This window comes from Chiloscyllium punctatum, chromosome 8 (assembly GCF_047496795.1).
Source record: "Chiloscyllium punctatum isolate Juve2018m chromosome 8, sChiPun1.3, whole genome shotgun sequence".
NCBI lineage: Eukaryota > Metazoa > Chordata > Chondrichthyes > Orectolobiformes > Hemiscylliidae > Chiloscyllium > Chiloscyllium punctatum.
The window spans coordinates 65,929,355-65,944,343 of NC_092746.1; the positions used below are offsets into that span (position 1 = coordinate 65,929,355).

Consider the following 14,989-nt stretch of genomic DNA (forward strand, 5'->3'; position numbering starts at 1 on the left):
TCAGGATCTTTCTCCTCTACTCAAGGCCTTTTAAAAGACCTTGGCAACACACTAAAATCTGGAACATTATCTTGTGTTCTTTGAAATGCTCTATAGAAAAGTAAATGTTTATTTGAGTCCTCTCATTTTAAAATCAATGATGTCAAACTGGCCTCTAGGGAACTTTGGAATGATGTTGCTATCGATCAACAATACTGAACGTAAACATGAATGTTAAGTGTGTACTGCTTTCTGGTCAAGGTCCGAAGACAGAAGCAGTTTACAGATTCGCATACTTACCTCAAATTACAACAGGATCTGGACCAGATGGGCCAATGGGCTGAGAAGTGGCAGATGGAGTTTAATTCAGATAAATGCGAGGTGCTGCATTTTGGGAAAGCAAATCTTAGCAGGACTTATACACTGAATGGTAAGGTCCTCGGGAGTGTGGCTGAACAAAGAGACCTTGGAGTGCAGGTTCATAGCTCCTTGAAAGTGGAGTCGCAGGTAGATAGGATAGTGAAGGCAGCGTTTTGTATGCTTTCCTTTATTGGTCAGAGTATTGAGTACAGGAGTTGGGAGGTCATGTTGCGGCTGTACAGGATATTGGTTAGGCCACTGTTGGAATTCTGCGTGAAATTCTGGCCTCCTTCCTATCGGAAAGATTTTGTGAAACTTGAAAGGGTTCAGAAAAGATTTACAAGGATGTTGCTAGGGTTGGAGGATCTGAGCTACAGGGAGAGCTGGACAGGCTGGGGCTGTTTTCCCTGGAGCATTGGAGGCTGAAAGGTGACCTTATAGAGGTTTACAAAATTATGAGGGGCATGGATAGGATAAATAGACAAAATCTTTTCCCTGGGGTTGGGGAGTCCAGAACTAGAGGGCATAGGTTTAGGGTGAGAGGGGAAAGATATAAAAGAGACCAAAGGGGCAACTTTTTCATGCAGAGGGTGGTACGTGTATGGAATGAGCTGCCAGAGAATGTGATGGAGGCTGGTACAGTTGCAACATTTAAGAGGCATTTGGATGGGTATATGAATAGGAAGGGTTTGGAGGGATATGGGCCGGGTGCAGGCAGGTGGGACTCGATTGGGTTGGGATATCTGGTCGGCATGGACGGGTTGGACTGAAGGGTCTGTTTCCATGCTGTACATCTCTATGACTCTATGTAACACAGTTATTATATGTTTATATATAACAACCAAGCTTTAATCATTATGTACTTAATGTTACACAGTGCTGCTCTATTGCAGCTTTGTTTTTGTTAGTATCCTGGGCCAGTCAATGTCTGAATGTCAAAAAGCGGTCACACTGGAGAATAGTTTGGAAAGCATCACATGAGTATGAGTTTCTTTCCCAAGGTGGAAATGTCAAACACGAGATGGCATAGGTTTAAGGTAAGAATTGAAATTCTTAAAGGAGGTGCAAGGAATTTTTTTTTACCCAGTGGGTGATTGATGCCTAGTGCTGCCAGGGGAACTGGTAGAAGTAGGGACAATAGTAATGTTTCAGAGGCATTTAGACAGACACATGAACAGACAGGGAATAAAGGGAAATGGGCCATGTTCAGGCAGATAGGATTAGTTTCTTGAGTTTCTCCAATGGCATCATGGTTGGTACAAATATAATGGGCTGAATGGCCTGTTCCTCTGCTGTTCTATGTTCTATGGTCTATGTACTGTAACCCTGTCACTCAGAGGTAGCATTCTTACTTCTGAATGAGAAGGCTGTAGGCTTAAGTCCCACACCAAAGACTGCAACATTAAGTTTCCCCTGAAGTGTTGTTCTGAAGATGTTCTGCACTGTTAAAGATTCCATTTCTATAATTAAAGGTTAACTTGAGATCTCCCTCTCCCGTTCCTACTCTCTCAGCTGGACTGAACTGATCTCCTGACAACTGTAAAGGAAATTGGGGGGCTCGTCCAGTGTCATGGCCAATATTTATCAATATTATTACATGGTTATTTGTGTAAGTGGGCAACTCTTCGATTCATTATGTGAATTATTGGTCATTATAGGAGAGGTGATGCTGTTATGATAATGTCAGTGGACTGGTATTCCAGAATCCCAGGCTAATGTTTTGGGGATATTGGTTCAAAACTCACCATGGCAAATGGTGTAAGTGGCATGCAAAATTCTGGAATGAAATAAAAATAGTCTAATAACAACCCATGCAACCACTGCTGCTTGTCATTAAATCCCAGCTGGCCTTCCCTTCAGGCAAGGAAAATGGTCTCCTTACTTGGTTTGGCCTACATGTGACTCCAGACTTACAACAATATGGTTGATTCTTAACCACCCTCTGTAGCATCCCACACTGGTACTTAGGTGTAATGTAATTGCAAATCTCTGAAGAAAGGTCCTCTGACCGACTATATTGTTGATATTTAGTAGGAGTGATATGAAGGAAGGATGTAATAGTGGGCATTGACAACAGGGCTGGAAAAGACATATGGCCATGCTAAATTGCCCACAGTATTGGGTGCATTAATCAGAGGGAAATGGGTCTGGGTGGCTTACTCTTCGGAGGGTCGGTGTGGACTTGTTGGGCCGAAGGGCCTGTTTCCACACTGTAGAGAATCTAATCTAATCTAACCTAACTGGATTTAAATCTTAACACTCAGGTTAGGTTCAAGCCAGTCAGGAACGCTCTAATATATTTCAAGCTCTGTCTAAGCAAGCAGATATCAAGTTCTGAAGAAGGGTCACTGGACCCAAACCGTTGACTCTGTTTCTCTCTCAACAGATATCCTAGACCTCTTGAGTTTCTCCAATACTTTGTTTTTATTGTTCTTGATATGAAGTGGGATCAAATTGGCATGTACAGCTTTCAATTTTTATTGCAGAAGCTACAGAGAATGACTTTGATCTTGAGACCAATCGATGAAAATAATAGAAGTTCAGCTGTGGAGTCTGTGCCAGCTAAAATTTGTCTCCCTCCCCCAAACATCATTAGTTACAAGAACAATAAAGATCAGTAGAATGCAAAGAAGCTGTCTTAAACAAAAATGTTATATTAATTATTTGATGTATTATATACATACAAATTGATATGCTTGATTCAGTTTTAGGATACCATAATGTCATATGATTCTATCGTAGACATTCACTTAGTTTAATTATTTTTTTTTTAAATTCTACTTTTAAATCATTAGCACACCGAGATTAAAGTCATACATAGTTATAGGTGTTAAAAATATTCTTGAAATTTGAAGTCAAGCTAAAATCCACCATCATACCAAAGTAAATTACAGCACCATTACTCAATAATCCTATGTTTTACTTAATCAAATAGTTAAAACTTTAAATACAACTAGTTTCCTTAAGATATATATACTTTTTAAAACTAGAAATATATTCCCTAAATAGGAAGAAACATATCTGCACTAAATTTCTCACATTTTATATTTCAAATTGCTAAATATTAGCTTTCTTTTTACTGGTCCAGCAAATTAAGATATTCATTTACAGTATACCCAGTTTTGATTGCAGACTTCAAGTCATGAGTTGCATGAAGACTTGAAGCTGTAGGCCAATGTCATTTTGAAATAAATATTAAATATCTGTGACAGCTTTCTTCAGCAAGATGGCTTATTAAAATTACAATGTAATTAATAAAAATTCCTCATAGCATTATAATGGTTATATGGTTATACTATAAATGCCTAAAATCTAATGATCAAACAACTCACTTCAACACAATAAAAATGAAACTAAAAATCATTTATGTTTTATTTCTATGAAGTACAGTTTCCCAACTACATTATGCTGGAATATCATGTAAACAGAAAGTTGTGTTTCATTTTGTAATAGAAGTTAAGAGAAAAAAAAATGCAGTATTAGTTACAGATATCAGTCTAAACATTGTATAAGATTATTTTCTGGTTGTAGTTAATGGCAGTGTTTTACAGTTATTTATACAATTTAACAATGGAATTATAACATCTTTACTACTTCCCATATTGACTCTGGTCTATTGTCCAGCAATCTAAACCTACTTTCCTCTTTGGCAAGACAAAAGATTATTGTCAACTTCTCTGCTTCAGAAACTTTCACGATCACAACCTTAGTAGCAATAAAAAGTTAATTTATGCTTGTGGTCCATCCCAAGTTCAGCTAATTCAGAATCAACAGTAATCACATTTTCTTTAAAGAATATAAGCATCCAATCTTGCCAAAATTTCACCTTGCAAATTGGTACGCAAAATGATGTCACTAACATGTGTTTTCCAGTTAGCCTGGCTTATTCTGCTTTGGTTTTGCCAATTATTCCAGTCACATATTGGAACGAGTCAGCCAAGTAAAATCCTGAAAGCAAACACCATAAAAGCATATAGTCAAAAGGTAGTAAAAGGTTATTTGGCTACTTACTCTACAAAATTAAGTAATGCTATTAATACCATCTCTCAACACATTGATTGATGATTTAATCCTCAATAATGTTTAATAGATTTGGGAAAGAAAATGTCAGCATTGCTTCTACACACATTCAAAATGTTCTGCAGTTGAACGTGATTTCCAATAATTAGTTAGAGCTAAGAGGTGAATTGGAACTATAGTAGTTTTTCCCCACTTGCACTTCTACATGCAGAAATTATGTCACATCTGAATCGGCAAAAACACCAACATTTCTTTACCCTACCCCATTTCTCACCTTCACCAAAATACATGACCATGATATTGAACCAATAAAGAGATCTAACCTTCACATTCAGATCCTTTTGAGTAATGCACTGCAGCTATTTTTAACTTATTGCTTCAAAATTAAACCTAGACCTTCTAATCATAGGATTACACATGATATAAACCCACTTATTTGGTCCAACTGTCGATGCTGGCAGTTACATCAATCGCGCCACCCCTATCTTTTTCTTATCGACATCTATGTTCATCCATTCCCCCTCATTAGGCTGTCTAATTTCTCCTTAAATACATCTACATTCTTTGCCTGGACACTCCATGTGGTAGCCAGTTCCACATTTTCACCATTTTTTTAGGTGGTGAGGTTTTTCTTCTGAAATCCCTTTTGGATTTCTTGGTGACCATCTCCTTTTAATGGCCCCTGGTTATGTTCAGCCCTATAAGAGGAAACATTTTTTCTGTGTCCACTGTACCAAGATAGTTTGTAATTTGCAAAGCCTCTTTCAGTCACTCCTCAACTTTCTTTTATAACGAGCAGAGATCCAGCCTGTCAATCTTTTCTTGATATATATAATCATGTATTTCAGATACACTCTACATCTTCTCCAGTGCCTCTCTATTCTACTTATAAAATGGTAACTAAACCTGCACTCTAAGTGTGGTCTCATCAATGGTTTAGCATACCTTGTATACTTGTAGTTTTAACTAACTGAAAAGTCCTTTGTGCCTCTACTCCAACAGGACTTGCATTGCATTTTCCAAGTTGTAAGTAACCTCCCTATACTTCCTCTCAAAATGTACTAACCCTCATTTATCTGCATTCAAGTTCATTTGCCAAACATTTGCTCATTTGGTAAGTTTATTAATGTCCTCCCATAATTTATTGCAGTCCTTCTCACGATTGTTAATCCTCTCCATTTACATAATTTATAAATTGTAAGCTTGATTACAAAGTCCAAATCATTACTGGGAACAGCAGTGGCTGTAACACTGATCCTTGCAGAATACTGCTTTCAACCTTTTGTCACTTTGAAAAACTACACTTTATTTCCATGCTCTGCCTTCTATCCTGAAGTTGGTTGGTAATCCATTCTGCCTGCTTGTCCCTTACTCCACATTCTCTGGCCATACAACAGCAAGAGCATTATTATTCATATTTAATTATTTGTCAGAAATAAGCTGTAGTGCCAGAGAATTGGTCAATAGTTACGATAATCCCAATACTTGAAAAGGGCAACAGAAAATCTAACGGCAACTGTCGACAAGCCAGTTTAAGATCAGTGGTTTAAAAAAAATAATAGAACTGTTACTAAAGATGACAATAAAAACACCCAGAAGTATCATAATGAAGAGTCAGCATTGATATCAAAAGGGAAAATTTTGCTTGACCACAACTATAGAATTTTTTGAGGAAATAAGAAACAGATAAGCAACAAATGTAGTTTATCTGGATTTACAAATGCATTAATGCCTTTGTTATCTCTTCCCTAGATTCTTTCACTATACATAGCTACAAGCCATCCAGACCAGGAGCTTTATCCTCTTTGAATTTGTTTAGTTTATTCAATATATCCTTTTAGTTTGAATTGGATGTAACTCACTATTCCACTGATTATTGAATGTCATGATTACATGTTCTATCTCACTGGCAAATACATTATCATCTCCTAAATCCTCTCCTCTTTGGATTCCTCAACAACATTTGCCAACTGAAACTGAGATAACAGACAAGAGAGCGCTAATTCTTGGGTTCTTGGCAATGCTGTTCTTCCAAAGCATGACTGGCCGACCCTTCCTCTCCATAGGAAAGCAGCTGACCCCTATCACACATCCTCTCCAAACAGCTGGCTGAAAGTTAAAAACTGTCTGTGTGGGTAGTCTTGCAAAAATCTTGAATGCAACAATTCTATTGGCACTATCTTGATGTGTTGCTGGAACATCACTACCAAACACAAATTTAATTTAAAAGATTCATGATAAAGAGTATAATCATCACCACAGGAGGTCACTCTAAATACTATACACTCTACAAAATACACAATCATCTAAACATACATAGCAATTTAATGTGATTAACTATAGATATGTTCATTCACCTATCAGAATCTTTCAACTTTCTCCAACCTCAAAATGTCAGTGGCTGCTTCAAACCCTTAAGAATTAGTGGACTTCAAAATTGTTACACATATACAAAACTCATTCCTTCAAATACACTTACTTGTTTCTTTCTATCAGATGATGGGTCAATCATCACATTAATAAGTGATGGCAGTTTCTGGTCTGCTAAACATGCAGTAAGTGCCTTTTGCAGCTCCTCTGGTGTTTGTACAAAGTAGCCTTTTCCACCAAATGCAGTCATGACCTGCTCATAGTGAGCATTAGGTGAGAGAGAGATGGGTGGAGCTCTGAAAGAATTGAAAGAAAGTTTACGTAAATTTATATTTTAATTATTTATTGAAGGAAAAAAAGCCATTCCTTCATTTATTTTTGTTTAAATGAGAGCCAAATTACACAATTAATCATGGTTTCAAAATTCAGCCAATTCATAAATGCTATCCATTATTACATAAAAATATCATTCATACAATTGTTTCATCTGTAACATTGGCAATGTTTAGATAACGTCATTATTGGAAAGCATGTTTGACAATACCATGTTAACTGCTGCCTCAGTCATGTACAGTAACAAGTAAGATCAAAACAAAAGTTGCTATAAATTAAAAGCACATAATTCTCTGCAAGTTGAAGGAAGGCGATGGCCTAGTGGTTTTATCGCTAGACTGTTAATCTAAAACTCCCATACTATTCTGAGGGTTGGATCTGAATCCCACTGTGGTGGACTATGAATGAAATAAATATGTGAAATTAAGAATCTAATTGACCATGAAATCTATCTTGTTCACTAATGTCCTTCTGGGATGGAAATCTGCCATCTTTACCTGGTCTGACCTACACGTGGCTCCAGACCCACAGCAATGTGATTAATTCTCAACTGCCCTCTGAAATGGCTGAGCAAGCCACTCAGTTGTACCAATCATTATAAAGTCTCAAAAAAGCAATGAAACTGGACAGATGACCTGGCATTAACCTAGACATCAGAAAAGACTACAGCAGAAACAGCTGCAAACAATGTTGCAAAGTCCTTTTTACTAATATCTGAGGATTAGTGCCAAAATTGGGAGGGCTGTCTTGCTGACTAATCAAACAACAGCTCGACTTAGTCATATTCATGGAATCATTCCTCACAGACAATGTCCCAAACACCACCGCCACCATCTTAGGTATGTCCTATCCTACTAGAAGGACAGACCCCACAGAGGTGATGGCACTTTGGTATAGTCATGAGAGAGTAGCCCCGGAGATTTCAACATTAACTCAATGATTTCAACGTCCACCACCAAGAGTGGTTCAGCAGTAGCACTACTGATCAAGCTGCTGGTGTTCTCAAGGAAATAGCTGCTAGACTGGGTCTGCAGCTGATTACGAAGGAAACAACAAGAGGGAAAAACATACCTGACACATCCTCACCAACATGCCAGCTGCAGATGCATCTGGCCATAACAATATTAGTAAGAATGGCCACCGCATAGTCCTTGTGAAGACAAAGTTCCACCTTCACATTGTGATGTGTGGCATTATCTTGAACTCAAGATTTGGCATCCATGATGCTCATTAACAGCAGCAGAATTGTATTCCAACACAGAACCATTACCATCAATCCTGGTTCAATGAAGAGTGCAGGAGATCATGCCAAGAGCAGCACCAAGGCTTATCTAAAATTGAGGCATCAACCTGGTGAAGCCACTGAACAGGATTACGCACATGCCAAATGGCATAAGCAAGTGATAAAACGGAGCTAAGTGATCAGATCCAAGCTCTGCAGTCCTGCCACATCCAGTTGTGAAAGGTGGTGGACAATTAAACAACTCAGTGGCTCCACAAATATACCCATTCTCAATGATGGAAGAGCCCAACACATCAGTACAAAGGATAAGGCTGAAACATTCACAGGAATATTCACTGAGGAATGCACAGTGGATGATCCATCTCTGCCTCCTCCAGAGGTCACCAGCATCACAGATATCTGTCTTCAGCTACTTCAATTCACTCCATGTGATATCAAGAAACAGTTAGGGACAACGGATACTGCAAAGGTTATGGGCCCTGGAAACACTCCAGCAATAGCACTGAAGACTTGTGTACCAGAACTTGCCGCTCCCTTAGCCAAGCTGTTCCAGTATAGTTACAACACTGACAACATGGAAAATTGCCCAGGTATGTTCTGTACACAAAAAAAAGGACAAATCCAACGCAGCGAATTACTACTCATCTGCAAAGTGATGGAAGATGTCATCAATGGTGCTATCAAGCAGCATCTGCTCAGCAATAACCTGCTCAGTGACGCCCAGTTTGGGTACAGCCAGGGCCAATCAGCCCCTGATCATATCACAGCCATGGTTCAAACATGGACAAAAGGGCTGAGTTCCAGATGATATCAAGGCCGCATCTGACCAAGTGTGGTATCAAGGTTCCCTGGCAAAACCGGAATCGATGAGAATCAGACAGCAATCTCTCCATTGGTTAGTGACATACCTGCCATATCGGAAAATGGTTGTGGTTGTTGAAGGTCAGTCATCGCCACTCCAGGACACTTTTTCAGGAGTTCCATAAGGTAGTGTTCTAGGCCCAACTATCTTCAGCTGCTTCATCAACATCTTTCCCTCCATTATAAAGGTCAGAGTGGGATGTTTACCAATGATTGCACAATATTCAACACCATTCACAGCTCCTCAGATACTGAAGTAGCCCATGTTCAAATGCAACAAGATCTGCACAACATCTAAGGTGGACTGGAAAATGGCAAATAACATACATACATACATACATACATACAAACAAATATCAGGCAATGACTATCTCCAAAAAGAGACAATTTAACCACCGCTCCTTGACATTCAGTGAATCCTCTATTAACATCCTGGTGGTTAATTACAAATAACTAGGAACACATTCTACAACCACTGAGACAGAGAAGGCTGCATCAGGAGCACCCAACTCAGCTTCCACACATTAAGTTGCATCCTACCAACTTGTTTGAATATTTTGAAGAAGTCGAGGAACGAAGGCAAGGAACCAGCAAAGGCTAAAACATAAAATGACCCCTTGCCAATTCATTTCTCGAGCCTCCTAAAATTGATCCCACTGTTTTATTGACTCCTTATCATCTTTCATCTTCAAGTCTGAAGCAGCTGAGGTTATGCCAACATTTAACTTTTCTTAAAATATGCGCAAGCAAAATGAAATATAGATGATTTGTTTCCTACACATTGCAAAATTTTGCATTGCATGTACTCCAAGAGAAATGAAAATAAGAGTATAATGCTTTTATTTCAATACGTTTGTAAGTTTCATTCTCACAAATGACAGTAGTAGGATGATACTCAGATCATCTTTATCTTCTTCCACAATTCAGTGGGGTGCTCTCTCATCAGAGAGGTGACTGGTGGTAATTGAACCTGAGGGTCACCCCACCTCAGGCAAGGAGAGAGGCTGAGAAAGAAAGTCCTCCCTGGCAATCTCAGTCAGTATGGGAATTGAAACTACACTTCTGGCATCACTCAGCATCGTAAACTAGCTGTCCAGCCAAGTGAGCTAACCAACACTCTCACTGCCCGACAATTCACTGCACACCACTGAAGAGAAATTGCTCTGAAGAGAAAAGAGACAAAGAACTGCAGATGCGGGAATCCAAGGTAGACGAGCAGGAGGCTGGAAGAACACAGCAAGACAGCAGCATCAGGAGGTGGACAAGTCAATGTTTTGGGTGTAACCCTTCTTCAGGATTGGGATGGGTGTAAGAGGAACTGCAGAGAAGGGAGGGTTGGTGGGGAGGGTTTTGGGTGCCACAAGGGTTGAGTAGTAAGGTAGTGATAGGTGAACATAGATAGAGGGTACGGCCTGCTTGGTCAATGGGAGGAATGAATCTGGTTGGTAGCTGGAAGGAAGGGTCAGTCAGAGGAACGGAAGGGAAGAAAAGGGGATGGGAAGGGACGTTATTTGAAATTGGAGAACTCTATGTTGAGTCCTCTGGGCTGCAGGCTGCCCAGGTGGAAGACGAAGTGTTGTTCCCCCAATTTGCAGTCTGATTCGCTGTGGCAATGGAGGAGGCTAAGAATGGTCATGTCAGAGAGAGAATGGGAAGGGGAATTGAAATGCGCAGTGACTGGGATACAGTATCCGGTGTTCTCAATGTGATCTTCTCGACATCGGTAAGATCAAACAAATGAAGGGCAGGTTTCACTGAGCACCTCAGCTGTGCTCGCAAGGGCCAACCTGACCTCCCAATCACCGCCTGTTTTAATTCCCTTTCCCATTCCGTCTCCAACATGACCATCCTTGACCTCCTCCATTGCCACTGAGAATCAGACCACAAGTTGGAGGAACAACACCTGATCTTCCACCTGGGCAGCCTACAGCCTGGAGAATTCAACACTGAGTCGTCCAATTTTAACTAGCCCCTTCCCATTCCCTACTCCCTTTCCAGCTGCACATCCTCCCTCCATTCCTCTTGGACTGACCCTTCCTTCCAGCTACCAACCAGATTCATTCCTCCCATCAACCAACAAAGGTCATACCCTCTATATGTGTTAACCAATTCTTACCTCACCACTCAGCTCTTCTACCCACCCAAAACCCCACATCCCCCTTTATCTGCAGCTCCCCCCTTACACCCACCTTTAGTCCAGAAGGGTTACATCTGAAATGTTGACTTCTCCACTTCTTAATGCTGCCTGGCTTGCTGTGTTTTTCCAGCCTCCTGCTTGTCTACTCTGAAGAGAAAAGAAGTCTGATCATAGACACAATGCAAGATAAATAGGTGGTATGTAAAATCACCAGGCCATACAAGGATCTACATTTGAATGGAGCCCAGCCAAATGGAAGAGTAATTGATTTCACTGAACAGCCATTTTAAAGAAAATCGCATGAAGTGATTCTTAACATAGACAAACATCAATTTAGAACTAAAAGGTAACAACCTATAGCTCACTATTTGATATACAAATCATACTAACATCTCAGAAGGTGTGAAAAAGAAAACATTCAACCCAAAACATCAGAATGTATATTTATACAACAGCTTTAATTGTTACCAAGCAAAATACTTGTATATTATTGAGATTATTTATTTATTTATTAAGGAATAAGAAGAGACAAGCCATGGAATACTCAGCTGCCAATAAAGCAAAAAGAGAAATAAGCAAGCCCTGTAACGTTAGTGGTCTGGAATAATAGCTTCGTTATCAAAAAGGCACTTCAGCTAGACAAAGAACAAACTGCACCTCCTAGAAACAAATCACACTTAGAAACAGAATTTTGCTTTATACCCTCCAAATGAAAACCTAACAATCAAGGCCTTGGTTTAGTAAAACTTCATTTAGTAAAATTTGTTGCACAAACACCCACTGATATCCCAGCCCAAAAGGAATCATTGATATCAAATAATTGTTTTTCTATGAAAATAGATGAATCAAGACTCTCATTAACAATGTAGGTCTTGTTCTGTGATCAGCAATGTGAACTCCCTCAATAGTTTACTGTCATTACGGTCCAGCACCTGCTGCTCTTGCAGCATCAGCTGTAGCTCACATTGTAGTCAGTGGAAACTCCAGTCGCTCTGTATGCTGTCATTTTGACTGAGAGGCAGTGGACGTGATCTATTTGGATTTCCAGAAGGCTTTTGACAAGATGCTGCACAGGAGGCTGCCAAATAAGAGCCAATTGTATTAGGAGCAAGGTCCTGGCATGGATAGAGGATTGGCTGTTGGGTAGAAGGCAGTGGGGATAAAAAGACCTTTTTCAGGAAGGCAGCCAATGACTAGTAGAGCCCCACAAGGGTCTGTATTGGGACTACAGCTATTCACATTATACATTAACAATCTGGATATAGGAACTGAAGGCATTGTTGCTAAGTTTACAGATGTCACAAAGATAGGTGGAGGGGCAGGTAATGTTGAGGAAGTTGGGAGGAAGTGCAGAATGACTTGAAAATAAAATGTAATGCTGAAAAACAAATTCACCCCATAAGCTTATATATGTGTGCATATAGGAGCAACAGATTGAGTGTGTCCACGTGGGTGTGAGAGCAATATATATATATATATATATATATATAGTGCTATGTGTGTGTGTGTATGTGTGATAGGGTGTGTTTGAGATGGTGGGTGTGTTGGTGAAAGTGTGGGAGGTGTATGTGTGTGCATATGAGACAGAACTTGTGTATGAGGGAGGGTCTGCGTGGGTGTGACAGTATGTAGGAGTGTGTGTGAGCGTTTGTTCGTGTATCTTGCAGTGGGGTCACCTATAATGTGACATGAACCCATGGTCCCAGTTAAGGCCATCCCATGGGTCCCAAACTTTGCTATTAGCTTCTAATCAGCCACTCTGTGTTGTTGCTTGCCCCGAAGTCCTCCTTGGAGGACAGTCACCTGAAGATCTGAGGCTGAATGTCCCAGACTGCTGAAGTGTTCACCGACTGGAAGGGAACACTCCTGTCTGTTGATTGTTGTGTGGTGTCTATTCATCCGTTCCCATAGCCTCCACTCGGTCTCGCCAATGTATTATGCCTCAGGGCATCCTTGGAGTTGAAGATTATCAGATCAACTATGATCCAATTGATTGGCAGAGCAGACTTCAGGAGCTGAATGGTCTACTTCTGCCCTGTGCATTATGTCTTATACATGAGGCCCTTGCTGGAGTACTCTGAAGGGTTCCATTGGACTGATCAAACCACTGAAATTACATCCTCAGAACCTCTATGGTCTGCTCGATGGCTGATTGAATTGCTATGTGGATCCTCTTGAAGTGGACCTCAGGCTCATCAATGATGTAACTTCAAATTGTGAAACCCAACACCAACCTCCTCTTGATGCCTGAAACAATCCACAGGTTTAGATTTTCAGTGTCATGATAACCTTCAGATGCCACATGGTCACCATCCCCCATGGAGGACACTTGCCCTGCATGATGGCATAGAGACCAGTGATGGCCTCACTGGAAAAAGAGAACCTATGGAGACATTTACAGGTAGTTAGGCCTTAGACAGTGGACTCTGTATGGATGACCTGTTTTCAGGATATGGCTCATATATCCTTCTACCATATTCTCTTACCTGCTGACCCCAAAGTAGACCCTTTTGTCAGCCTGATTGTGTTCTCCTGTTGCTGGGCTGAAGTCCTCCTTTCCTCTCTTTGATTCTCCTCATACTCCTCAACAGGGCCTCAACCAAACTCAGGCCAAATGATGTCCATGTCAGGTAGCCTCTCAGTTTTCAATGCCTCTAATGCAAATGCCATATCAACAATCCCTTCCCTGCTCATTTCTTGAGCTAAAGCTACAGTGCTCAGAAACACCAGTGGAACATGCTCCATCAGTATTGGCACCTTCATCCTCCCCTCTACTTTCATTCATCAATGTCCATATTGTTCCAGCCACAGCCCCTGCTGAATGAAGCCAGCATGAAGCTCTGTCTTGCTTGCTGCCTCCTTTTACTATGTGAAGTCCTGACAGACCGTGATTCTTCAGTGACATTTGGAAAATTAGTCTCAATTGTTTAATTATTTGGCTTAACTACCTTCTTATTCCATTCATCTGCAATATCCTCTTGTCATGACAGTTACAATCAGGAATATAGACTATAGATCAGGAATATCTAACCACACAAAGTAGGGCCAGGACACGTAGGGCTTTCAGTTTCTTGATCTTGGTCTACTTTACTACACAAAGTTAGATAACATAATCTACAACATACATCTAATTTATATTCTAAGATCTAGAATTAACCTGAGGTAAATATGGATAATAATAAACTATACCACTGCACCCTATAGAGTTCAGCAAATAGCAAATAAAGACAAGACAGATCCCTCAGATCTTTTGGCAATGTTCCACATGATATTAATGACCCTTTGGGCGTTCAAACCTCATTAAAATTTGACAAGTGATTCCAATTATTTATTTTTTGAAGTTATGCAACTCTTTATGAAGTACTCCATCACAGATTGTCTCAACAACTGTTCGTGTTCTGGTATTTCACCCTTCTTTCCTGAGCTTAAATTCCTGTGCATTCTGGGAATTGTTCTCTACCTCTCACTCACAGATACAACTCCAGCTTTTCACCAACAGCTAACTTCACCCAGCTAATACTGTCTGTGGATTTTTTTTTTCCCTGAGGTCTACTCATACAATTCCTTCACCTTCCTGATTCTTAAAACACAGAACTAGCCAACTATTCTTTGACTTCTTTCTGAATCCCCAATTCACAGAACCTGTACAGTTTAGTTATCTTCTGAGCAGTCCAGTTGAACAGCCT

The 14,989-nt window shown here is 40.1% G+C and overlaps 1 protein-coding gene across 4 annotated transcripts in view; it reads right to left on the bottom strand.

Annotated features, from left to right (window-relative positions):
- Window positions 1-3,687: 3,687 nt before the first annotated feature.
- The window catches only part of hacl1 (2-hydroxyacyl-CoA lyase 1), a 101,508-nt gene continuing 90,206 nt past the window's right edge, over window positions 3,688-14,989 (bottom strand). For 3 of the 4 annotated variants that reach the window (XM_072575695.1, XM_072575696.1, XM_072575694.1), the window contains 2 exons: window positions 6,839-7,025; window positions 3,688-4,287 (listed from right to left, as the gene is read on the bottom strand). In XM_072575695.1, coding sequence (XP_072431796.1) covers window positions 4,255-4,287; window positions 6,839-7,025 — 220 coding nt within the window. In that variant the 3' untranslated portion in view covers window positions 3,688-4,254. Of the gene's footprint in view, window positions 4,288-6,838; window positions 7,026-11,363; window positions 11,451-14,989 lie in introns of those variants that run through there. The other variant, XM_072575697.1, reaches the window with a different exon arrangement.